Source organism: Oryctolagus cuniculus, chromosome 19 (assembly GCF_051225735.1).
Source record: "Oryctolagus cuniculus isolate XC-2025 breed Fujian yellow rabbit chromosome 19, ASM5122573v1, whole genome shotgun sequence".
Classification (NCBI taxonomy): Eukaryota; Metazoa; Chordata; class Mammalia; order Lagomorpha; family Leporidae; genus Oryctolagus; species Oryctolagus cuniculus.
Window position 1 is genome coordinate 10140663 of NC_142885.1, and position 23876 is coordinate 10164538.

A 23876-nucleotide genomic window follows, 5' to 3' on the forward strand; every position below is an offset into this window, starting at 1 on the left:
CCCTGCCTGAAAGTCCACCAGGATGGGTCTCCGGGTGCGGGCGTCCTTGGTGGCGGGGAGCTCCATCAGCAGCGCCGCCGTCTCTGCCGCCCTCAGAGCCGCCACAGATGGTGTCTGCGGTAGTGGAGCTGTCTGTGACGGTGACCAGTGAGGAGTACAGCGAGCAACTCCAAAACCAATCTTCGGAGGAATTCAAGAACTTCAACGAGACCTTCACCAAGCAGGTAAGCCCGGGCAATCGGGCCCCGCAGTCGCTCAGCTCAGCAGCGGCTAGGGAAGCTGCCCGGGGGCGCTCTCCCGCCAGGCGGGTGCCCTGCCTCTCAGCTCCAGGGGAAGGTTAAGGTTAAGGTTAAGGTTAAGGTTAAGGTTAGGGTTAGGGTTAGGGTTAGGGTCAGGGTCAGGGTTAGGGTTAGGGTCAGGGAGGCTTCCAGGGGGCACCCGGGCGGGATGCCATCCGGGAAGGGACCCCTGCATGGGCTCAGCACCCCCGGGGGTGCATGTGGGCAGCTGCTGCAGACAGGACGCCCCATTCTTTCCCCCACCCTACTCGACCCCCGACCCCCAGAGCCCCGACGTGGGGCCTCTGGGACGACTTGGTGGCCCTTGCCTTTCAGATGGCGCTGATTTATTCTGAAATCCCCGAGTACTACGGGGTCAACATCACCAGGCTGTTGTGAGTACCGGGGCCTGGAAGGGAGGGGGAGGGGCGTGAGCGCCACACCGCTGCGGTGGCCCACGGCTGCGGGCCCTCTCCCGGGCACTGCCCACTGCCAACGAGCCTTTGCTATCGGTGGTCTTTCTGAGAGAGACGGGTGTAGGCGTGGGCGTTCCGTGGCCTCTTCGTGGCCGGAGCCCGCAGCACTGCATGCACTACAGTGGCCACTGGGACCGTGGCCACCGTCTGACTGTGTTGGGGGCCCCAGCCCCCCCCCCCAACTTCCCAGGCTGAGGCAGTCACTGTTCTAAGTTCCCCTCAGCTCCCTTTAAACCTCCACACCCGTGAGAGGGTGCCCGCTCGTCTTTGTGGCCGAGTAACATTCCCACGCATATCTCACTCGTCCGCCCGTCCGGCCGCGGATGGCCACTCCCGCCCACGTGTCGAGACAGTTCTTCCCTCACAGCTCCCGAGCCCGGAATAAAGCCAACATGGCAGCCCAGCGCGTTTCTCCCGAGGCCTCCCCACCGCGCTCAGGGCCCTTCCGGTGTCTTCGCGTGGTCTCCGTCCCGCGTGGTCTCTGTGTGTGTGTGTGTGTGTGCATGTGTGGATTCCCACCAGAGGGGGCGCTCGCCTCACCCTTTGAATTCCGCGGCGGGAGGCACTGGGATCCCAACAGCGACCCCTAGAGCCCGGGAGGACAGTGCTCATTGCTGGGAACTTGATGGTGGCGCGGACAGCCCTGCCTGGGTCCCCGAGCCGTGCAGAGCCCACAGCGGGCAGGGCAGGCCGGGAGGGGCCCGTGGCACGCCGCCCACGGCCGTCTCCCCTCCGTCCTCAGGCCTGGCAGCGTGGTGGTGGAGCATGACGTCATCCTGAGGACCACCTACACGCCGCAGTATCAGGAGGTGTTCGGGCAGGCCACGGAGACCGTGGAGGAGATCATCATGAACGTGACGGCCAAGCAGATCAGCACGAACAACTCCTGCCCCGGTAACTCCCGCTGCACCAGGTCCCGGGGTCGGCGAGGGAGGGAGGGAAGAGGAGGGAGGAGCCCGGCCCGGGGGCCAGCTGCAGGCCTGGGCGGGGAAGTGGGGACCACTGCGCTTGTTGCTTTCAAAAGGCGATGGGGGCGTGGCGGGGCAGGGCAGGGGCGGGGCGGGGCGGGGCGGGGGCGTGGCTGGCAGGGAGTGGCGAGGCAGGGCGGGGCGTGGGCAGGGTGGGCGTGGCACTGCGAGGTCGTGGAGGCGCAGGGCACTTCAGGGCTGCGTAGAGGGGGCTAGGGGCACGCTGCTCCCCCCGTCACTCCCATCCCGGTCCCGCGAGGGTACGCTTGGGCTTGCTCTAAGGAGGCTTCCTGTGTCTTCTTCCCCAGCCTTGCTGTGTTTCAACACGACGGCCACCATGGTGCAAAATGTCACCATCGACTACGACCCCGAAGGTGGGTGGCGCTGCGGGGCGGGGACGTGGGGTGGGGAGCAGGTCTGGGGCGAGGCTGGGGAGGGGCCGGGTAGGACCCTAGACCCTGGCTCACGGCCGCCACCCCCGTGCCCCGCAGAGGAGTGCCGACAGAAGGCAGGGCCGGTGTACAGTCCCTACTTCACGGTGGAGTACAAGGACCAGACGCCCTACTGCGTGTCGCCCTGCATGTCAGACTTCAACGTCTCCATGAACTGCAACATGGGCAAGTGCCGGCTGGAGACCACCGGTCCCCGGTGCTTGTGAGTGTCCCATACCCCGGCCCCCAGGACCCCTGCCCAAGACACCAAGGGCACAGGGCTGGGTCTCCGTGTCTCCTGACTGTGGCCAGCCACAGAGGAACAGGATGGGGGCTGGGAGGACCTGCGTAGGCCCGGGGTGGCTCCATGCCTTGTCTGTGCTGAGGGAGGCTGAGCAGAGAGGCCTGAGGAGTCAACCCAGAAGGGCTTCCCGGAGGAGGAGTATCAGGACGGGGAGGGGGCAGCTTTGAGAGGAAGAAGAGCTTCGAGGAGGGGACATGAGCTCTGGGCTGGGTTCCGGGCTGGATTTCCTGCAGGAGAGGAAGACTGGGCATGAGAGTAGCCCAGGGGGAGGAGGAAGGGTGGCCCTGGGGTCCTTGTCCCCTGGGGAGGCACAGGCTCTGGGCTGCTCCTAGAGGCAGCAGGGGCCTCCAGCTGGGGGTGGGGCCCACGGTCAGGGGACATGGGCACTGTCCTCGCTGGCTCTGCACCCTGGCCATCTCCCCTTCTTCCCTGGGGTCGGGGCCGGCTCTGCAGCCACGGCTGTCCCTGACTGTCCCCTGTCCCCCGTCAGCTGCCTGATTACAGACACTCACTGGTACAGCGGAGAGACCTGCCAGTGGGCCACCTCCAAGAGCCTGGTGTACGGGCTGCTGGGGGCGGCGGGTGGCTTGCTGCTGATCATCATCATGGCTCTGTTGGTGTTCTCGCTGCGCTCCAGGAGGAAGGCGAGGAGGTGAGTGGCTGGGGCCCCGGCCCCTTCCTCCTCCTCGCTCCATCTGCCCGCCCATGGTTGCTCCACCCTGGGGGTGGGCAGTGGACATGGCTCCTCCCTGGCTCCTGGTCACCAGGGGTCTCCCTGGGGCTTCTTCAACAGGAAACAGTCCATAGAGCCTCAGCTGTATCAATGGCATGAAGAGGTTGGACAGGAGCCAGGGACCTTCCGAAACGTCACCTTCGACCTCCACGAAGGTATCGGCCTGCTCCCGGGACTCGGAATGACCTAAAGGGTGGACACAGGCGGAGCAGGCGCAAGGGGAGGAGACTAGGGCTTAAAGTGGTGCCTCTCTCAGCTGCGGAATATTTGGCTCCACGTTTGAGCCCCCATGCCCACCGCCCGGCTCCTGCAGGACCCTGGGTGGGTGGGGGGGTGTATCAACATGGGTGCAGGGAGTGTGTGAGACCACCTGGGGAGGCCCGGCCTCCCTGATGACGCGGCTTTCTCGTGAACCAAAGACAAGAAGGACAAACTCTAAGGACAACACCTGCTGTTCTCTGGGTAGTGAGGATCATGGCAGGCAGGTAAACAGTAAGGCAGAAAGAATTACCAGAACCCCGGGGAAAACGGCTTATCCTGTCAGACCCGAGTCCACGTCAGGAAAGCCAAAGCTGACAAAACTGCGAGGAAAACGGACAACCCCTCCGACGTGGGGGGAGCGTCCCGAATCACTCAGTAATTGACTGGCCAAGCGGGCTGCCAGTCATCAAAGATGTACAACTTTTGTGCAAGACAATGTAGCACCGAATGCCTGCTTCAGTGACTCGGGAACACGCATGCATTAAAAAGCACATGGAAAAAGCGAAAGAATGGGCCACACTCAAGGCCATTACCAAGTTTCCGTGAATTTCCAAACAGTTCTTGAATCAGGCTCCATCATCTAACTGCATTGCAAAGGAGGCTAGAAACCCGTAACAAAAATATTTCTGGGAGACAAAGGCAAAAATCCCATGTCTTTGGGAAAAAAATTTTTTCTTGAAGCTTCTAAATAACCCATAGACCAAATAAGAACTCATAAGGGAAGACAGAAAGTGCTTGGATCCGGGTGATAAGGAAAGCGTGTACTTGGTTTCAAAGCTTCCGGGGTGCAGCTACACACCCATTCAGAAGGAAATTCATAGCCTTAAAATGCTCATGGTAGAGAGCTGCAGGGGGCAGGGGAGTCGGGCATACTGTCACATTTTTGGAGCTTTTCTATTTCCTGGGGGTGGGGACGGATGCCCTCAGCCCCCTCCCCTACCCCAGGTGAGCTGAGCGGGAGAGATGATGGCCCATCTTCCTAACCGCCTGCTCCCCCGGGGCTTCCTCCTCCAGGGCAAGACAGCTCCGTCTACGTGAACTCCATCTACAGTAACTTTGAGCCCGCCCTGAGCAACATTGATCCCGAAACAAGGGTAAGAGGGGCCTGGAGGAGCTGCCCCCCCCACCTCCCCCTCCTACACTCTAGGAGCTTTAGGAAAGCAAGACCCTGTTTTTGGGTGGTGGGTCCAGGCTGTTGTCCCAGCCTACACTGGCCAGCTGAGGAGGGAGAACAAGTAGAGCCCCTGAGGCTCCAGGTTCTGGGCTCCTCCTCCACGCTGTGCCCTGGATGGCCAGCTAATTTGGCTGTTTTCATTTAGAAAACACACGAAAGTCAGAAATAATGAGATGTGGACACAACGAATTTTATTCTCTGCCTTTTATTTTTTTTTCCTGTCCTTGGGTCTTTAAATCTAGAGTTGGCTCTTAGCTTTTTTAATTTTTTTTTTTTAACATGTCTGGGATGATTGTTTGCAGGAATGTCCCATGCTCCGGCTGTCTGGTTTTCTCTGGTGATTTCCTCCTGGGGTCATTCACCCCTCAGCCTTCTGTAATTCCTATAAAGGAGGTTGGGGCTGTAGCTTTCCTTAGGGTCAGCTGAAACATTTTTATTATGTTACAGATGTAGCTAATGTGTTCAGTGCAAGGGTGGGAAGCATTTTTTCCGCCAAGGGTATTTATAACATCATTCCTGAGCCACACAATATTATCCACTTAAACATTAGCCCGCTGTAGGTTTATTGGATTTTAAGTCCCACCTGCAGCTGCCTTGGCAGGGCCAGGCCACATGATCTCACAGTCCTGGTGCAGCCCTGGGGCTGGACATTCCCGGCCTCGAGACACCTGCTCAGGTTTTCCATCTATGAGGGAGGCCAAGGTTCTTGGGCAGGGGCCCCAGTACCTGGGCCGGCCTCCACTGCCTTCCCACATCAGCAGGGAGCTGGATGGGAAGTGGAGCAGCTGGGACTCGAACCGCTGCCCACACGGGTCACAGGCGGCTGCTTAACCCGCCGGCCCCCCACCCGAGCTTCTTAATGCCCTGCCCTCACCTGCGTCCCTCTTTCTCTCTCTCCAGATCCGAATTCAGAGGCCCCAGGTGATCAAGACGTCCCTCTGAGTGGAAGGTGGCTCTGCAGGGAGTCTGGGAGTGAGAAGTCCCCAGAGGGGCGAAGCCTGGCGGAACAGCTCCCCGCCCGAGAGCGCCCCACGACGGACGGACGCAGCCCAAGGAAGAGGAAGCAGAGGCAGCAGCCCGCACGCGGAAACCGCGGGACGCTGCGGCGGGGCTCCTGAAGCCGGGCCGGGCCTCCCCGCCGGCGCCGGCAGAGGCTCCCCGCGCGCCTGCGCCGTCAGCACCAGGGACAGCGCGCCCTGCCCCGAGCACCCCCGCTTGGAGGACGTGTATTTAAACACATAGCCTTTATCTCTAGGTTTTTAAGGTCACGACTGTTTTATTTAAAGTTCCTGTTTGTACGGGTTCTGATGTTTGTGTATAAATATGATAGCATTGTAAATAGGATGATACATACGAGATCTGCCTCCCGCGTCTTCCTGTGCCTCCTGGGTGACATGGGGTGGGGGAGACATCGTGCCGCCCACCACTGGGGTTCAGCCTTGCCCTCTGCCCTGTAAGGCCTAGCTTGTTTCTGAAGTCCCTCCCGTCGCTGTCATTTTTAACATTCTCACGATGTTGTACGATGAATCCAGGCCAAACAGCTGGGGGAGGGGGGGGTGTCTCTGCCTCCAGCCACCCCGCTCACCGCTTGGCCCGAGCAGAGCCTGGATTCTGCTGCCCCCTCGTGGACGCTCTGAGCATCTGCAGGCGCCCGTCTCTGCCATTGCCTCCCCGGACCTCCCCAGGAGGTAGCCTTAGCCTGCAATTGGTTCATTCTCACTGTTGGCCATCAGAATCCTCAGCCCCCTAAAACTGGGCTGAATTCACACGTCTTCACTTTTGGGGCTACCTCCTGCCTCGCACAGGCCCAGGGGACCCTTGGTAGGTGTCCATTTCCCATCTGGGGCCCTGTCATCCAGCCCTTGGCCATTTTCTCCCTCGTGGAGCCTGGGAAAACAGCTTCTCTCTGCGTCTCCATCCTAGGAGCCCAGTGAGCGCTAAGCGTGTGGCCAGCATCGCTCCCCGCCCGTCTGCACACGAGGGTGGCTGAGGCAAAGAGGAAAGGCTGGGGTGGCTTCTGGGGCCGGGGAGAGGATGTTCTTTCTTCCTTTCGAAAGATTTATTTATTTGAAAGGCAGAGCTACAGAGAGAGGTACAGATGCACGGTCGGATGCAGACACCAAGGCACGTGGAGGGGAGCCGTGGGGGCTCTAACAGCCCGCAGCAGCTCGGGCACGGCGCCTCGGTGCTCCTTGGCCAGCTACAGCGTCCTCCTTGGCATGCAGACCCGCTCCTGCCCCTGGCTTCTGCCCACAGCCGGACCCGCAGGTCTGCGCACGGGCACCACCTCGGCCCAGCCCCTGGTGCCCGCGGGCCTCACAGCGCTCTCCCTAGGGCCCGCCCTCCTGCCAATCACACCAGCAGTTCCTGTGCCCTTGCTCAAAGCATTGCCACAGCCTACCCCCCCCCCCATCTTATCCAAGCAAAACCCACACTGCTGGGCTTGTGTGAAGATCCCTAGAGTCAGGACTCGCACCCAGCCCTGGCTCCATCTCCCCCTCCATCCCATGCCCCTGCCACAGGTGCAGCCTGACTGGCAGCTTCCTCTTTCTCCCTAGACCCTGGGTCTCCTACAACTCCAATTCCACTTCCTCCAGGAAGCCCTCCCTGATGTGACCCTTCTGTGTCTCCGTGACACTGTGCGTCCTTCCCCCGGCCGGCTCACCGTGCCATGCACAGCACAGCAGCTGTCATCGGTGCCTGCAAGGCTTAATCGAATCAGAACTCCTCTCCCCATCTCCTCTCTTCCCATCTGAGCCCTTCCCTTGCTGCAAACGGTCAAGATGAAAGGCACGGTCAGATGAGCTCCTTTGAGAATAAAACCAGCAGCCTGGCCTTTCTCCTTCTTCTCCAGGGTCACTCAGGTCACCTGCCGAGAACAGCAGAGACCCCAAGGGTGGGGCAAGCATGGGGGGGAGACAGACCCCCTCCAAAATAAAACCCCCACGTAAATGTGCCTGCCCACCCCCTAAATGTGCAGAGCAAGAGGAATCGCTGGGGGGGGGGGTGAGACCTCTGCCAGCTGCGCCAGGCCCCCGGGGTGGGCACTGATTCCGCTATGATGATACAGCAGGTGGGGGCTGGGGCGGGGATGGCGGCGCCTCCCTCAGCCGGGCTCCCTGATGGAGGCAGGACTCACAGGGGAGCCAGGCAGCTGAGGAAATTTACTGCATGTTGGAGCCAAGGAAAGTGGAATTGAACTTGGGCGATAATCAGCCTGATTAGCTCTGTGCCTCCTGGAGGGAGACAAGGGCAGGAGGCAGAGCCGGGGAGGAGGGGGTGAGGGCAGCCGGCGTCAAGGTGGAAGCCTGGGAGCTGGGGTTTGCCAAGGTCAAGAGCGGCTGGTTGTCAGAGGGAGGGTAGGGGAGTGGCAGGGGGAGCCAGGGTTGCCACGCCGGTGCTGGCCAGCAGAAAGGCCCAAGGTCAGCTGCCAGCAGCCCCCTTGAAGACACTCGGCTTTAGCCGGTGAGGCTTGGTGCGCGGCTGAGACCAGCAGTCTGCGCTCGGTGTGGGGGCCGCCAGCTCCCTGAAGGAGCACCTGCAGCGCCAGCATGCAAGGTGCACCTGCTGCCTGCCGTCTCTGTCTGGGACCCCACGTCTGGCTCTCTGTTAATGTCCAGTGAGGACTGAGCGACGGTCCACCGATGGCCAAGCCCCGGATTTCCAGTACTGTCCGCACTGCAGTGACAGCTCGCGTCAGTCCGATGTCCCCTGTCGGAACAAAGTCCCCGCCGCGGCGACCTTGATGAGGACAGGAGGTGCGTTCAGCTCACAGCTCTGGAGCGTTCTGCCTCTGATGAGAGCCCTCGTGGCTGGGTCACGTGGGCGGCCGACATCCTGGTCGGGCAGGTGCTGGGGAAGTGGGGGTGGGGAGAGACAGAGAACTGGGGGGGAGGGGTGGCACAGGGCAGGCTTGTTCTTTTAGGACCGCGCTCTCCGGAGTCTCCCAGGAGGGCAGGGCCTCTGATAGCCCCGATGACCTAGCACTGAGCCTTGGCTCACAGAGGCCCCGAGCGTGCCAGCCTCACCACCCTGAGCACCAAGCCTCCTGCATCTCCTGGGCGCCACCATTTGTGAGGCCTGGGAGCAGCCAGCCTCCCAGCCAGCAGTGCACACGTGGGGATCCACAGTGCCCCAGCCCTACAGGCGCTCAGATGTGCAGAGGGAGGGAGCCACCAGCCCCCTCCAGCCAAGCCCCCCCCCCACCGCTGGTCCCTCGGGAGCTCGGGAGTTGGCTTCCTCCTGCTACCTCCTGCTACCTCCATGAGGTTGGAGTTTCAGAGAGATCCTCCCTCTGCACACACGGGTTGACCAGATGGACCAGGAGCGATGCTGCCCCTCCCTCCCCCTGGCTGTTCTTGTGTTTGGGATTTGAACTAAAGCCCCCTGGGGCATGGCTCCCACACTCTGCTGTTTCCGCTTCATCACCCCCCCACCCCCCTTTACTGGATCCAGCCGGCCACGGCCATGCAGAGATCCAATCTGAGAACAGCCAGGCCTGAGATCTGGTCCAGTAAGTCAGAGACGCCCCGAGCATCACCCCCCCATCTGTGATGCCCAGGGAGCCAGGGGTGTGCAGTGGCTTCGTGGCTGAGTCTGGAGGCTGGGGGGTGGGATGGGGTCTGGGGAGCCCCAAAGATTTGAGTGCCAGGCCCCAGATCAAGGCTTTAGATGCGCTGGAGAGGGGCTGAACTCTTCCGTGGGTCTCCATGGCTGCCCTTCCCAAGGAGCACAAACTGGTCTTCTCCGAAGTGGGGGTGTCGGCAGGGCTGGTCCCGCCCCGGGCGTCTCTGCAGCTGCGGGGTGCCTGGCTGGCCAGTGCTCTTCGGCTGGCAGAAGCGTCTCTGCCTTCCTCTTCTCCTTGGGGCTCTACCTCCCAGCGTCCGTCTTGTAGGGGGCCCAGGCGACGCGGGGTAAGGCCCGCCCTCTCCTCCACATGCTCATCTTTATCCTGCTTCCACGGAAGGTCACGTGCTGGGCTGCTGGGGTTCCGACTCGGACTTGGGACGCACAGCGCCTCCCCTCTCCCAGGGCGGTGGAGCTCACATCTCAGAGGCCCTTAGAGCCAGAAAGGAACCCGGAGCCTCACGTACACAGTGGGGCAGGAGGGGGCCACGGGACTCAGAATCCGCCAAAACCTGAGGAGGTGGGGCGGGGAGAGCTACAGAGAGGTCTTCCCTCCGCTGGGTCACTCCCCAGAGCTGCCCGGGCTGGCCCAGGTGGACGCCTGGAGCCAGGAACTGCATCCAGGCCTCCCACGTGGGTGGCAGGGGCCCGAACACTCTAACAGCCACCCGCTGCCTCCCAGGGTGCGCACCAGCAGGAAGCTGGGATGAGGAGCGGAGCCGGGACTTGAACCCAGGATCTCCCATGTGGGAGGCAGGTGCCACCCATGGCACCTTAACTGCTGCACCAAGTGCCTCCCAGCCAGGGTCTCCACATTGGAGGACTCATGAATGGGTTGTATTCCCCTGGGCAGCCCCCTCCCGTGTGTGTGCATCTCCTGAGGGGTGAGGGTGTTAGGAGGCGTCAGGCACTGGGGTTCACCTCTCATTCCCCACACACACACACACAACCCGCCCCAGGCAGTGAGAGGGAGCGTCTCATCTGGGGTCTGGGCTTATCTCCCAGCTGGGCTGCCCCGAGGGTGGGGACAGACCCCCCACAGGGCTGTGGTTTGGGTGTGGTTTTCCCCACCAGGGTTGTGTGCTGAGCTCGGTCAGGTCAGGTCAAGGCACCTTTAAGGGGTTGGAGCCTAGGGTCTGGGTCGTTAGGTCAATTAGGGGTGTGCCCCAGGACCAATTGTGTGCACATCACAGAGAAACTGTATGGGAACATAACAGGTTAAATGAGCGTCTGCAGCATCAGTGTCCCATATGGGCACTGGTTCAAGTCCCGGCTGCTCCACTTCCAATCCAGCTCCCTGCTAATGTGCTTGGAGAGGACCCGAGGGGTTGGGCCCTTGCCGCCCACGTGGGAGACCCAGATGGAGTTCAAGGCGCCTGGCTTCAGCTTGGCCCAGCCCCAGCTGTTGCAGCCATCTGGGGAGCGAACCAGCGGATCAGACCGGCCCAGCATCCTGTGAAGGGTATGACATCATCAGAGCCGTGGAATCACCCCTGCACGGGGTCACCAGGGAAGGGAGTGTGGGTGGAGAGCAGGTCTGGGCTCTGACGTGCAGGGGCAGCCAGGGGTGAGCAAGCGAGACCAAGATGCCCAGAGGACCGAGTCTCGGGGAAGGGAGCCAGCTCCTCTCTGCCCGAGGTTCCAGTGAGGCCAGACCAGCTGGCCTGAGGTGGAGACAGTGGACGACCTTGGCCGGAGCAGCCGCCTCGGAGTGCCGGGAGCAAGAATCGGATTGGAGCTGGTTTCAGAGCAGGACAGCAGAGGCAGGGAGCCAGGGCTGGAGGGGGCGGGTGAGGTCGGGCATCCAGGGGAGGGCGGGGGAAAGATGCAGAAGAGGTTCTTGCCCGGACCCAGCAGGGCTGAGCCAAGCCACGGGGGAGCCCCAGGCAAAAGGGAAATCCAGTGGTGCTCAGCCCTGGCCGGCACGGATGTTTGTCTCGATGTTTTCACGTGTTGCACTGGAATATGCCAGCTTTTAACACAGCCATTCAAATGCATGGCGATGCTGGCTGTGTTTCAGCTGCTTTTGCATTTGTATCTGAAGTGCCCGGGTGCAGGGTGGGGTCCTGGGTCTCGCAGCCCAGCGGGGGGCTCTGATGATCGGCAGGTGCCACCCACAGGCTGACAGCCTCACCCAGCCCTGCCTCCTCCCCAGCTGTCCTGTGCAGCTGACCCTGCAGGGATCCGGGCTTGTCCTGGGGCCGGGGGCAGAGATTCCGGGGGGTGGGGAGGGGGCACAAATGGGGAGAGGGGCCGCCCAGGACGCAGGATTCCCGAATACACCAACGGGATCGGCTACAGGAGAAAGAAGAGGAAGGCAGCAGTTGCCGTGGCAACACTATGATGAGCGGAGAGGCTGCAGATGCTGGAGGAGGGGCAGGAGCACCCACGCCAGATTCAGAAATGGGTATAGGTGGCTGTTATGGTACCTGCCGCTTCCCAGAGCGGGCAGAGAGCTTTAGCAGGGGACAGCGCGCCCTCTGGTGGGCCAAGGAGGCAACGACAGCGCCGAGAGGATGGTGCTACCCGGCTCTGGCATGGCAGGCAGAGCAGAGGAGCCCGCTGCCCGTCTTGCCCGGAGAGCTGCAGGGAGGAACAATGTTTTAGGAGCAAGAGCATCAGTCCTAGCCGCACACCTGCTTCTCAGCGCAAGTGAACACTTCTAGCCGATGGGTTCAGGACACAGGCACAGGCCACCGCCCAACACCAGGGCTGCAGGCTGGGCCTCGAACTATGATTCTGCTTTTAAATAAATATTATGAAATCATTGCACTCTGAACTACGTTGCAGCACAGCTACCTTCAGGACGGGATGTTCCTTTTTCTATCTATTTATTTATATATGCTTATTTTGTGAGAGACAGACAGACGGATAGACGGAGCTCCCATTTGCAGGTTCACTCCCCAAAGGCCTGCATTGGGCAGAACTCAGCCCAGGCAGACGCTGGGAACTGGGGAACTCACATCCAGGCCTCCCACATGGTGGCAGGAACCCAGCCACTTAATCTGTCACTGCTGCCTCCCAGCACAACAGGAAGCTGGAGCCAGGAGCTGAACCCAGGCTCCTCCATGTGGGTTGCAGTTGTCCCAACAGGACAAACACCTGCCCCTGAAGCAGTTCAACCATGCTGGCCTGGGATGCATTTGTCACCGAGTGTCCCGTTAGACCTGCCTGTGCAGGGGACACCTGAGAGAGCCAGCAGCTGGTAGCAGGGAGCTGGGGGAGACTTGAGTACAGCCGGACCCCAAATGTGCTCTTCATTCCCACACAGGGCACGTGGCAGAGAGCAGAAGCCATACAGGCTCCAGTGGTTGAGCACAACCTCTGCACAAACACTGACGTCCACTTCCGATCCAGCTCTCTGCTGCAGCCTGGGAAAGCAGTGGAAGATGAGCCCCTGCACCCACGTGGGAGACCCGGAAGAAGCTCCTGGCTCCTGGCTTCAGATCAGCACAGCTCTGGCTGTTGCAGCCATCTGGGGAGTGAACCAGCAGATGCAAGACCTCTCTCTCTGTCTCTCTCTCTCTCACTGTCTGTAACTCTACCTCTCAAATAAATAAATAAATAAAATCTTTTTTTTTAAAAAAAAAAAAACAAACTCAGTTACAGTCAGCTCTTGGAATTTTGGGGGGCTCTGTGTTCACGGGTTCACCCATGGCAAATGCAGTGAGGCCGTGGATGGCTGCGTGGACGCTGGTTCTTGTCATTATTCCCTGACCGGTGCAGCCTGCCAACGAGTCCCCGTGTGAAGCACAAGTGTGGGAACCCTGCTCATTTTTTTTTTTTAATTTGTCAGGTAGTTATAGACAGTGAGAGAGACGGAGAGAAAGGTCTTCCTTCTGTTGGTTCATTCCCCAAATGGCCGCTATGGCCGGCGCAGAGCCGATCTGAAGCCAGCAGCCAGGTGCTTCCTCCTGGACCCCGCTGGGGCCCCTCCCTAAGAAGCCTTTCCCGGAGTCGCCCCCTGCCCCCCCCTTCCTGGAGGCCACGGTGCTCGCTAGCTGCTTCTGTCTCCATGGTAACGTCCGTGGGGCCTGGAGCACATTGTGGGTCTTTGAAGCAATTGTTTCATGTTGGGGGAGGGGCACGAAGGGCCGCCTCTTCCAAGAAGCCTTCCAGATTCTTGGGGGAGATGGAAGACTTCCCTCACGTGTGAAGTGAAGGCGATGTTGCCACTGTCTCACCAGGCCACTGTGAGGATGACGGGGGGTTGTGCTTATGACTTGCACACTGAGCTTACTGTGAACCCCAATAAAACTGACCCTGAGGGGTGGGGCGGGCGCTGTGGCACAATGGGTTAAGCCACTGCCTGCAGTACCGGCATCCCATATGGGTGCTGGGTTCGAGTCCTGGCTGCTCCATTTCCAATCCAGCTCCCTGCTCATGGCCTGGGAGAGCAGTGGAAGATGGCCCAAGTCCTTGGGCCCCTGTACCTGCATGGGAGACCTGGAAGACGCTCCTGGCTCCTGGCTTCAGGTTGGCCCAGCTATGCCTTTAAGTAATTAAGTGTATATATATATATATATATATATATATATATATATATATATAAAACCACAACTAACACTGGGGTGATTTCTTTGAGGCCTTAGCATGCCATGTGTCTCAGTATCTCACACGACAACAACATATCCATGCCCCCCTCCCTCTCACTGCCAGCTCATCAACTCTGGGCAAAATTTCATCTCTGCCTATTTCTATGTATCGACAGCAGGCACTCAACAACCCCGTCGCAGAGGAAGCCGCAACCCTCCCCTTGGGATGGGGCCGCGTCCCCAAAAGCCTACGGTTACTTGGGAGATGCTGTGGGTTGATCACCCCCACGCTTTGAGTGTACCGAACCCACAGGCCATGGTGACCCAGCCTGACCTGCTTCAGACGTGTTGGGAACCCGTGGGGTAGCCCACCGTGGGGCCAGAGGAGCATGTGGCTCGGGGCCATGGCCCAATATGGCAAGAGAAGGATCGGGCCGTGCTGCAAACCCAAGGTCGCATCTCTACTGAACGCTTATGACCATCAAACACCACTGGGGTGCAGACCAGGTGCAAGTGCGGGGCAGGCGCTGGGCGCCGCAGCTGAGCCAATGCTTGGGGCAACTGAGGGCCTGGGTTGGGGTCCCAGTTCCACGCCACACTCCAGCTTCCTGCTGATGCACAACCTGGGAGGCAGCAGGTGGTGGCTCCGAGAGGTGGGCCCTGCCACCCACGTGGGAGACCCAGAAGGAGTTCGAGCCTCCTGGCTTCAGTGCAGCCCAGCCTCAGCTGTTGTGGGCACTGGGGGAGTGAACCCCAGAAGAGGGAAATGCTGTCTGTCTGTCTCGTCTGTCTGCCTCTATGCCTTTCAACTAAATCAACAATTTTTAAAAATGCATAGTCGCTGGCGCCGCGGCTCACTAGGCTAATCCTCCACCTTGCGGCGCCGGCACACCGGGTTCTAGTCCCGGTCGGGGCGCCAGATTCTGTCCCGGTTGCCCCTCTTCCAGGCCAGCTCTCTGCTGTGGCCCGGGAGTGCAGTGGAGGATGGCCCAAGTGCTTGGGCCCTGCACCCCATGGGAGACCAGAAGAAGCACCTGGCTCCTGCCTTCAGATCAGCGCGATGTGCCGACCGCAGCGCACCGGCCACGGCGGCCATTGGAGGGTGAACCAACGGCAAAGGAAGACCTTTCTCTCTGTCTCCCACTGTCCACTCTGCCTGTCAAAAAAAAAAAAAAAAAAAAGCATAGTCAAGCCATCGTAAGTTGGGGGCCATTGGTACGTTTTTCCAACCTCAGCTTGGGTGAGCGCCTGGCCTGGGGCGTCCAGCAGCTGACCACGCCCTCCCCCACCCTGCACCGGGAAGGGCGGCTTTCCCAGCCGTGGGTCCTGGGACTCCCTCTCTCTGGCGGATTTCCACCCCTTTCTCTGGCGCTGTCTCAGCCGCTCCATTTTTGCCTGGGCCCAGGAGTCTGTGTTCCGGCTGCTGTTGGAGAGTGAGCCCTTACCCCGTCAGGTGGCTGAAGGACGCACTCGCGGAAGCGCCGCGGCTGCCTAGATGGTGGGGTACAAGAATGCAGGGCAGTGCTGTCAACTTCTTTAAAATGCTGGAGAAAACACCTTTCAGGGTTATGTTGGCCTTTTCAATAAAACACAGCTGAGGCTAGCCTTGTGGTGCAGAGGCAGCGTAAGCCAACGCTTGTGATACCGGCATCCCACACAAGCAGTGGTTCAAGTCCCGGCTGCTCCACTTCCCACCCAGCTCCCTGCTAATGTGCCTGGGAAGGCAGCTGAAGATGGTCCAAGGGCTTGGGTCCCTGCACCCACATGGGAGACCCGGATGGAGTTCCTGGCTTTTGACTTTAGCCTGGCCCAGCGCTGGCCACTGTGGCTATTTGGGGAGTGGACCAGCAGGGGGAAGACCTCTCTCTCTCTGCCACTCTGTCTTTCAAATATATATCTTTTAAAAAAAAATGAGAGGCCAGTGCTGTGGCGTAGCAGGCTAAACCTATGCCTGCAGTGCCGGCATCCTATATGGGCGCCAGTTCAAGCCTTGGCTGCTCCACTTCCCATCCAGCTCTCTGCTATGGTCTGGGAAAGCAGTGGAAGATGACCCAAGTCCTTGGGCCCCTGCACTCCTGGCCTCAGATCGGTGCAGCTCCTGCCATTGCGGCCATCTGGGGAGTCAACCAGTGGATGGAAGACCTCTCTCTCTCTGTCTCTGTCTCGTTGTAATTTTACCTCTCAAATAAATAAATGAAAATCTTAAGAAAAAAAAAGTTAAGAGGCAGCCTCCCTTACACACTGCCTCCCTCTCTAACCTTATCTGCTACTGCTCAGATGCCCCCTTCACACCGGCTCGGCTGACGTAAGCCCCTGGGGAGGCCCGCGTGCATTCCTCTGGACCCACACACCTGCTGCTCCTGGTTCCCAGGACGCCCTCTCCACATTCCCCCAGAAGTCCAAACTCAGCTGCTGCCTCCTGCAGGAAGTCTCTCTGGTCCCCGTAGCCTTTCCTGTACTCAGCAAAGCTCTCCCAGGGCTGGAACTGTGGCACAGCTACAGATCTGGCCCGCAGACTCGGCGCTGGTTCCCTGTCTCGCTCCAATTTCTTCCCCCCAGTAAACTCTCGGAGAGCCCTCAGGCAGCTCCGCGTGTGGGACGCGCGCACTTTACCAGCGGGTTAATCGTGAGGCAGGCAGACCTGGCGGCTGCGGCTGCAGGGGGCTCTGCCCTGATGGGGTGGGGGCCCCCGCGAGGGAGAGCCTCCCGGCTGGGGTGGGGGAGAGGGCGGGGCCTGGGCCGGGGCCAGTCCGGGTCCGGCGCTAGGGACGGAAGTTGCACCACAAGTACAATTAGTTTCAGTTTTGTTTCTCTTGCAGGCAACCAGCTACAGACAACCGGGTTCAGGCCTGGGAGTCTCTCTCGCTCCTGGAGCCCAAGTTCATCTCTGGCTAGGTACCGGGTGGGAGGCTGGACTGGAGGGAGGGGGGAGGAGAGGGGAGAAAAGGAAGGAGATGGAGAGAGCAAGAGAGCAAGCGAGCCAGAGGAAGAGGAAGCAGAGGGAGGGGACCAGGGGCCCGGAAGGCGTTGGAAGGGAGTCGGGAAGCAGCGCCGCCTCCCCCCACCCGCCCAGGCTGTGATCAGGGGCTTCCCCAGGAGACCCCTCCAGCTCCCCGAGCCCTCCCCCGCCCCCCCGCAGGGGGAAATGCCCCCTGGCCGGCCGGCTGGGCAGGCAGCTCCTGCTTGCAGTGGTTTCTGGAATGTGCTCACCAGCCGAGGCGCGGGACAGAGACATGGAGCCCTTCCCCTCCGCCTTCTTTCTGCCTGCATCCATTTCAGGAAAAGTCGGGGCAGAAAGCAGGGCCCCCACCACCCGGGATGCCCCCCAGGGCAGGTGTATAGGTCCCCGGGGGTCCTGGGTCCCAGCCACTCTGTCCACCAGACTTGCATCTGTGTCCTTCCTGCCCGCCCCTGGTACCCCAGCCCCCAAACCACCAGGACCCCAGGACCTCGTCCCGCAGGGAGGGCGTGGAGCACACTAGCCTGCAGCCCGGCTCCCTGTGCGATCCTTGGCGCTCCAAGGTACGGTGGGGGTGGGGGTCCTAAGTCAGGGGCTTCTCGCTCTTGCCCCCTGCACACAGGCGCCACTCTGCAAGCAGCATTTACTGAATGTGTCTCAGGAGCGGGAGGGGACTCCCCTAGCTGGACAACAAGTGGCCCAAGACCCCCAGGGACCAAAAGGACCTTCCTGGCCAGTCAGGTAAGACCACAGGCCTGGGGATCCTGCGGGGCTCGGGGAGGGGGCCCCCTCCGGCCCTGACCGTACCCTTCTCCCAGCAGAATGGTTTCCCAGGGCTCCGCGCCCTCCCTGTTGGAGGCCCTGAGCAGCGACTTCCTGGCCTGCAAAATTTGCCTGGAGCAGCTCCGGGCACCCAAGACACTGCCCTGCCTGCACACCTACTGCCAGGACTGCCTGGCGCAGCTGGCCGATGGCGGCCACATCCGCTGCCCCGAGTGCCGCGAGACCGTGCCCGTGCCGCCCGCCGGCGTGGCCGCCTTTAAGACCAACTTCTTCGTCAACGGGCTCCTGGACCTGGTGAAAGCCAGGGGAGACCTGCGGGCAGGCAAGCCAGCCTGCGCCCTGTGCCCTCTGGTCGGGGGCACCAGCGCCGGGGGGCCGGCCACGGCCCGCTGCCTGGACTGCGCCGACGACCTGTGCCAAGCCTGTGCCGACGGGCACCGCTGCACCCGCCAGACCCACAGCCACCGCGTGGTGGACCTGGTGGGCTACAGGGCAGGCTGGTACGACGAGGAGGCCCGGGAGCGCCAGGCTGCCCAGTGTCCCCAGCACCCGGGGGAGGCCCTGCGCTTCCTGTGCCAGCCCTGCTCGCAGCTGCTGTGCCGCGAGTGCCGCCTGGACCCACACCTGGACCACCCCTGCCTGCCCCTGGCCGAGGCGGTGCGCGCCCGCAGGCCAGGCCTCGAGGAGCTCCTGGCGGGCGTGGACAAAAACCTGGCGGAGCTGGAGGCCGCCCGGGCGTCGGAGAAGGAAGCGTTGGCCCGGCTGCGGGAGCAGGCGGCCAGGGTGGGGCTGCAGGTGGAAGAGGCGGCCGAAGGCGTCCTCCGGGCCCTGCTGGCCCAGAAGCAGGAGGTGTTGGGGCGGCTCCGGGCCCATGTGGAGGCTGCCGAGGAGGCTGCCTGGGAGAGGCTGGCAGAGCTGGAGAGCCGGGAGCAGGTGGCCCAGGCGGCCGCCGCCTTTGCCCGCAGGGTGCTCAGCCTGGGTCGCGAGGCCGAGATCCTGTCGCTGGAAGGAGCCATCGCCCAGAGGCTCCGGCAGCTACAGGACAGTCCCTGGGCCCCTGGGCCAGCCCCGTGCCTGCTGCCGCGGCTGGAGCTCCACCCTGGGCTCCTGGACAAGGACTGCCACCTGCTCCAACTCTCCTTTGAGGAGCTGCCGCCCCGGGAGGATGACGAGAGAGCAGGTGCTGACACCCAGGGAGGGGACGGAACCCAGAGCCCTAGAGAGGACCGGGCCGAGGCCCAGCCCCTGAAAGAGGAAAAAGCCCAGGCAGCCCCGGAAGATGGAGGCTCCCAGGCTCCCAAAGAGGACACCACGGCCAAGGTGTCCCAAGCAGAGAAAGCGCAGGTGACCCCGAAGGAGGACAGAGCCCAGTCGCCCCAAGGAGACCGAGGATCCCACATGGAGAGGGGTGCCAGGGCCAACAAGAAGAGGAAGTTTAAGGGCAGGCTCAAGTCCATTTCCCGGGAGCCCAGCCCCGCCCCGGGGCCCAACCTGGAAGGCTCCGGCCTCCTGCCTAGACCCATCTTCTTCTGCAGCTTCCCCACGCGCATGCCGGGAGACCGGAGGTCCCCACGAATCACCGGGCTCTGCCCCTTCGGCCAGCGGGAGATCCTGGTGGCAGACGAGCAGAACAGGGCACTGAAACGCTTCTCCCTCAACGGCGACTACAAGGGCACCGTGCCTGTCCCCGAGGGCTGCTCCCCGTGCAGTGTGGCCGCCCTGCAGGGGGTGGTGGCCTTCTCTGCTGGTGCCCGGCTCTACCTTATCAGCCCCGAAGGCGAGGTGCAGTGGCGCCGGGCGCTGAGCCTGTCCCAGGCCAGCCACGCGGTGGCTGCGCTGCCCAGCGGGGACCGGGTGGCAGTCAGTGTAGCAGGCCACGTGGAGGTGTACAACATGGAGGGCAGCCTGGCCACCCGCTTCATCCCCGGGGGCAGGGCCAGCCGTGGGCAGCGGGCACTGGTGTTCCTCACCGCCAGCCCCCAGGGCAACTTCGTGGGCTCAGACTGGCAGCAGAACAGCGTGGTGGTGTGCGACGGGCTGGGCCAGGTGATCGGGGAGTACCGGGGGCCGGGCCTGCACGGCTGCCAGCCGGGCTCCCTGACCGTGGACAAGAAGGGCTACATCTTTCTGACCCTCCGAGAAATCAACAAGGTGGTGATCCTTGACCCCAAGGGGTCCCTTCTTGGCGACTTCCTCACGGCCTACCACGGCCTGGAAAAGCCCCGCGTGACCACCATGGTGGACGGCAGGTACCTGGTCGTGTCCCTCAGCAACGGGACCATCCATGTCTTCCGGGTTCGTTCTCCCGACAGTTAAAGAGGTCGGGGTCGGGGTCGGGGTCGGGGTTGGGGCCGGGGCCAGGGCTAGGGTGGGAGGGCAGGGGAAGTCAGGAGGGGAGCAGGGTGGCCCTTGGGGTGCGGTGGCCAAGGAGGGGGCCCGTTTTTGCATAGGGCAGGGGCTGGCAGCTTTTCAAGGTGAGATGCTTGGGGACAGGGACCAAAGCGGCGACTCAGCAGCAGGGGGAGGGGAGCGGAGCGGGATGAGTGCTGTGTCTAGTTCAGGTTTCTGGAATCGATCGATGTGTTCTTCAAAACCATTCCTGGTGGAGTAGCCGAGGCAGAGTCCCGGGAGCTGGGCCAGGGCGTCCTGGAGCCCAGGAGGGGAGGCCAGACCAGCACATTCGGGAAGGGAGCTGGGAACCCAGCCCCTCTCAGCCTTGCCCGGGCGCACGCGGGGTAGAAGAGGCCTGAGATGTGGAGCTGGCGGGGAATGACCCCGTCTCCCCGGTGAAGCGCAGGTGCAGGCACCGGGGTAGGAGGCCCAGGGAAGCCGAACCCTGCAGAGTTGGGGTTCTGAGTATGAGCAGTGGGGAGCCCGCCACGCCGCGCTGAGGGCTGTGGCGTCTCCACAGGACAACACTTGTGTTTGGATGGCTTTGCGTTTCCTGGAGTCTAGTTTTTATTTCCTCTTTGTTTTCCAGCAAAATTGCTTTTGGGAAAGGTCGGCTTTGGTTTGACCAAACTAAAGGGGAAAGGAAGGACCCCCCAGGATCTTAGGAGCCAGGGGTGGGGTTGGGGGGAGGGGGAACCTCGCCCGCTGGGAAAGCAGTGCAGCGGGAATGGAGCCAGTGGGAGGTGAGCCGAGACCCCCGGTCCTTTCTCTGGGCAGCGGTGGCGATGGCCGTCGAGAGGGTGGAATCGAATGTTAGCATTGGGATGGGGAAGGAGGGGTGAGGGGCGTTTGGAGTTCAGACACAGGCAGGGCATCAGGGCGGGAGAGGGGGCATCCTTGGTAGGAGGCCTGTCCTTGTTTGTGGAGACCCTGAGGGACAGCAGCACCGTCCGAGTGGACAGGCTCAGTTAGGGAAAGACGGGAGACGCACGTACAGCGCATCATAATGGAGATTTCAAAAAAAAAAAAAAAAAAAAAGCCGGTGAGGAAAACTGCGCAGAATTGATTGGATGATGGAGAGCGGCGAGATTCCGAAACGTGCAGGGCCGCCCGTGGGCCGGCTGGAAAGAAACACACATGGGCAGGCTGCAGCCAGATGCGAGCAAAGTGAAGCCACTTGCATTCCTCAAAAGTAAGCTTTCAAAAATGCTGTGGAGAAATCCGTAGGCTCTTGGCACTGTGTAACGTGATGTGTGAGGGAGAGGAATTTGCCAATACTTGACAAGTGTCAAAAAAATGTAGGAATGCCTTATCTCACTTTGGGGAAATATATTCTGGGAAAATAAACTCAAAAAAAGAAAGTTGCATAGTGACAGCCAGTGACCACCTGGTATATTACAAGTCAGTAACTGGAATTGCCCCAATGTGGGGTGATAGCTAAGTACATTGCGGTCTTTGGGAGAAGGAGCTACTGTCTTTGTACATGACAGTCTGAGGACTATTTGCAAGACATAGTTGTGTGATGCAGTCATAAGAAAGAGAGAGAGAGAGCGAGAATCTGGAATAACCATCACACTGTGATAACAGGGTAAAAGTATGTCTGACTCGTGGCGGAGTGGAAGCAGGTTCCGGCTCTGTACATAGTGATTAGGGGGGGATTGGGGCCCTTTGGAGTTCTTTAGTGCTTTGATTCAGACCTGCATATTTCTACCGCAGTGATGATTAGCCACGGGGTAATGTACATGCTCCAATATTTATGAAAATGCACCTCTTTAACACCATTCGGGAGTAGCTATTGGAGTTGGGAGTCAATGTGTCCGTTAGCACAAATGGCATTGCCCTTTCTGAGAGGAGACGGGGGGCCCGGGGAAGGCAGTCCCAGCTGGGCGGGGTTCTGCAGATAGGCAAGGGCTTGTGTGGGTAGGGCCGTGTGGTCCCCTGGTGCGGGACCCCCAGAAGGCAGGGGGAATCACGTTGATGTTGGACCACTGGGAACCAAGGGCTGGTTCTGCAAAGCCGACATGCCTAGGACTAGGTTGCATGAGGCTGGGGGCCATGTCTGTTTTTGTTGCAACTCTCTCCCTGCAGAGCTGGCTTAGTGGTAGCTCATGGTAGGAGTTTAGCAAATATCTGTGAACTGAGTTAGTATCAGGAACAGGACGAGACGGTGGTAGGAGCTAGCCTGTCTCAGCCGCCATCATCCCAGCCAACCAAGTGGTCCAAAACCTCAGCTTGTGGTGATGTGGACATGGTCTACCAGTTGCCCCCCGACCCGGGGCTCCACACCAGAGAGGTGAGATTGGGGTGTATTGGGGGCAGTGGCTGGGAGACATGGCCTGTGGGGGCCATGCACCGTTGGGTTGGGGCAGCAGGTCGCCAGAGCTGTGTAGGAACCATGGGCAGAGGGCCTGGCTGGGGAAATGGCTCCAGCCGCGTGGCCCAGCCAAGAAACAAAGCAGTAGCAAAGATCTTCAGGAATGAGGTGTCGCCTGGGTGCAGGAGAAGTGCGCAGGTGGGGCAGCCAGGGGGCCTCCCGGGGCGTGCTGGGAGATGAGGGAAATCCCAAATGTTCTTCCTAATGAGGTAGGAAGGCCCAGAACCCTGGTAATATGGGAAAGGTAGCTGGTAGTGTCGAGCCAGCACCTTAACCGTGACCTGCGACTCCTGGTGAATCCCACAGGAAGTGCCGCCCGGCACCGAGGGAGACGTCCCGGGTTAAGCCACAGGTGTTAAGAAATCTGGAAAGACACAAGCCCTCCCCTACCCCACGGGGGACAATGACAAGTCCAGGTTGGGCAGGGCCTGGTGGAAGGAGCATGTCCCTGGGGTAGGGAGGAAGGGAATGGAAAAACCTCTTTCCTAGTCTTTGTGTGGAAAAGCAGGAAACGAGGAAGGTAGCAGAGACCTGGGTTGTATGCTGGCTCTTTCCTTTATCCCTTAACCCCCTCTGAGCCTCCCCGTGTGCGTCTGTGACATGGGAATAATTAGTATCCACCAGGCCTGCCCTCCATCCCTGTGAGCTCGAGTGGGGCTGTCAAGTGTGCGCTACTTGGAAACCTCCCTGCAGCCACCTGCAGGAGCCACAGGCAAGGACACGATGGGCATTGCAGAAACAGAAGGGACCAAGGGCCAGCTTGCCGGGACTCAATGCCATTCCTAGAAGCCAGCTGAGAGTCAGACGACTAATTCAGGACCAAGAACTCTAGCTTTTAGAAAAAAAAAAAATTAAAATGGCAAGCGAGGCCCAAGCTTTTGATAGTTCTGAGAAGCAGTTTTCAGGAGGGAATAGCTCTCCTTTCACTCGTCTTATTATTACTGTGTCTGTGACGTCATAGCCTAAATCTACAGAGATAAAATTCCACAGAGGCGGAAGTCCGAGAGAGAAGCCAGAAGCCTTCAGGGGAAATGGGTGCGCTTGATGACCTTTGTGGATTTGATTTGTCTCTTCCCTAGCGGGCCGGCTGGGAACATGAGATGGAGGTACAGGCTTCTGTGTTGGGGAGGAAGCCGTGTTGGACCAGCTGGGGCAGGCAGCACACAGGGAGATGCTCTCTCCAGGGGAGAGCCACGTCCGGGTGCAGGCTTGGGACGACAGGTAACTTGGGAGCAGGTGTCGGATCCAGCCCGCCCAGCGGGCTCATGACTACAGTTTAATTAAACGGATCAGGATGGGACCGAAGAAATAGGTTTGCTAGGGAAGATGCCAGAGGGCGTGCAAGACCTCACCCGAGGGCTGGGTGAGGAATCTTGGGGACTAGAGAGGGGGCCTGGGCAGAAAGAGAGGAGAGGGAGGCTTGCGGACAACCTGGCTGACCGAGGCTTGGTCACTGGTGTGTTTGTGGCGTCCGCCCAGCCCGCCTCTCTGGTTGCCATGGGGAAGCTGTGAGCTGTGAATGTATCTCTTTGTATTTTACATCTTTCCTCTGTTTCTGAATAAAGCTCTTTTTGGAAACGTCA

General features: G+C 60.6%; 2 protein-coding genes across 3 annotated transcripts in view; both read left to right on the forward strand.

The window, feature by feature from the left end:
• LOC100358395 (mucin-17) overlaps positions 1–6109 on the forward strand; it is a 65091-nt gene extending 58982 nt beyond the window's left edge. The window contains exons 4-12 of the mRNA XM_089321955.1: positions 97–224; positions 615–673; positions 1497–1648; positions 2031–2096; positions 2214–2376; positions 2948–3109; positions 3251–3345; positions 4466–4545; positions 5526–6109. Of these exons, the coding sequence (XP_089178081.1) occupies positions 97–224; positions 615–673; positions 1497–1648; positions 2031–2096; positions 2214–2376; positions 2948–3109; positions 3251–3345; positions 4466–4545; positions 5526–5567 (947 nt within the window). The 3' untranslated portion in view covers positions 5568–6109. The remainder of the gene's footprint in view (positions 1–96; positions 225–614; positions 674–1496; positions 1649–2030; positions 2097–2213; positions 2377–2947; positions 3110–3250; positions 3346–4465; positions 4546–5525) is intronic.
• A 10423-nt stretch (positions 6110–16532) lies between these two features.
• Positions 16533–23876, forward strand: TRIM56 (tripartite motif containing 56). Of its 2 annotated transcripts, none has more exons than XM_017338765.4 (3): positions 16533–16681; positions 17368–17486; positions 17564–23876. In XM_017338765.4, the coding sequence occupies exon 3, from the start codon at positions 17568–17570 to the stop codon at positions 19842–19844; it is 2277 nt and encodes a 758-aa protein (XP_017194254.2). In that variant the 5' UTR covers positions 16533–16681; positions 17368–17486; positions 17564–17567; the 3' UTR covers positions 19845–23876. The 2 variants fall into 2 exon arrangements, with proteins under 2 accessions (XP_017194254.2, XP_002722861.2); XM_002722815.6 differs by having other exon boundaries at positions 17567–23876.

Coding starts and splice junctions, on each gene's coding strand:
- TRIM56 (XM_017338765.4), top strand. CDS start 17,568: ATGGTTTCCCAGGGCTCCGCGCCCTCCCTGTTGGAGGCCCTGAGCAGC.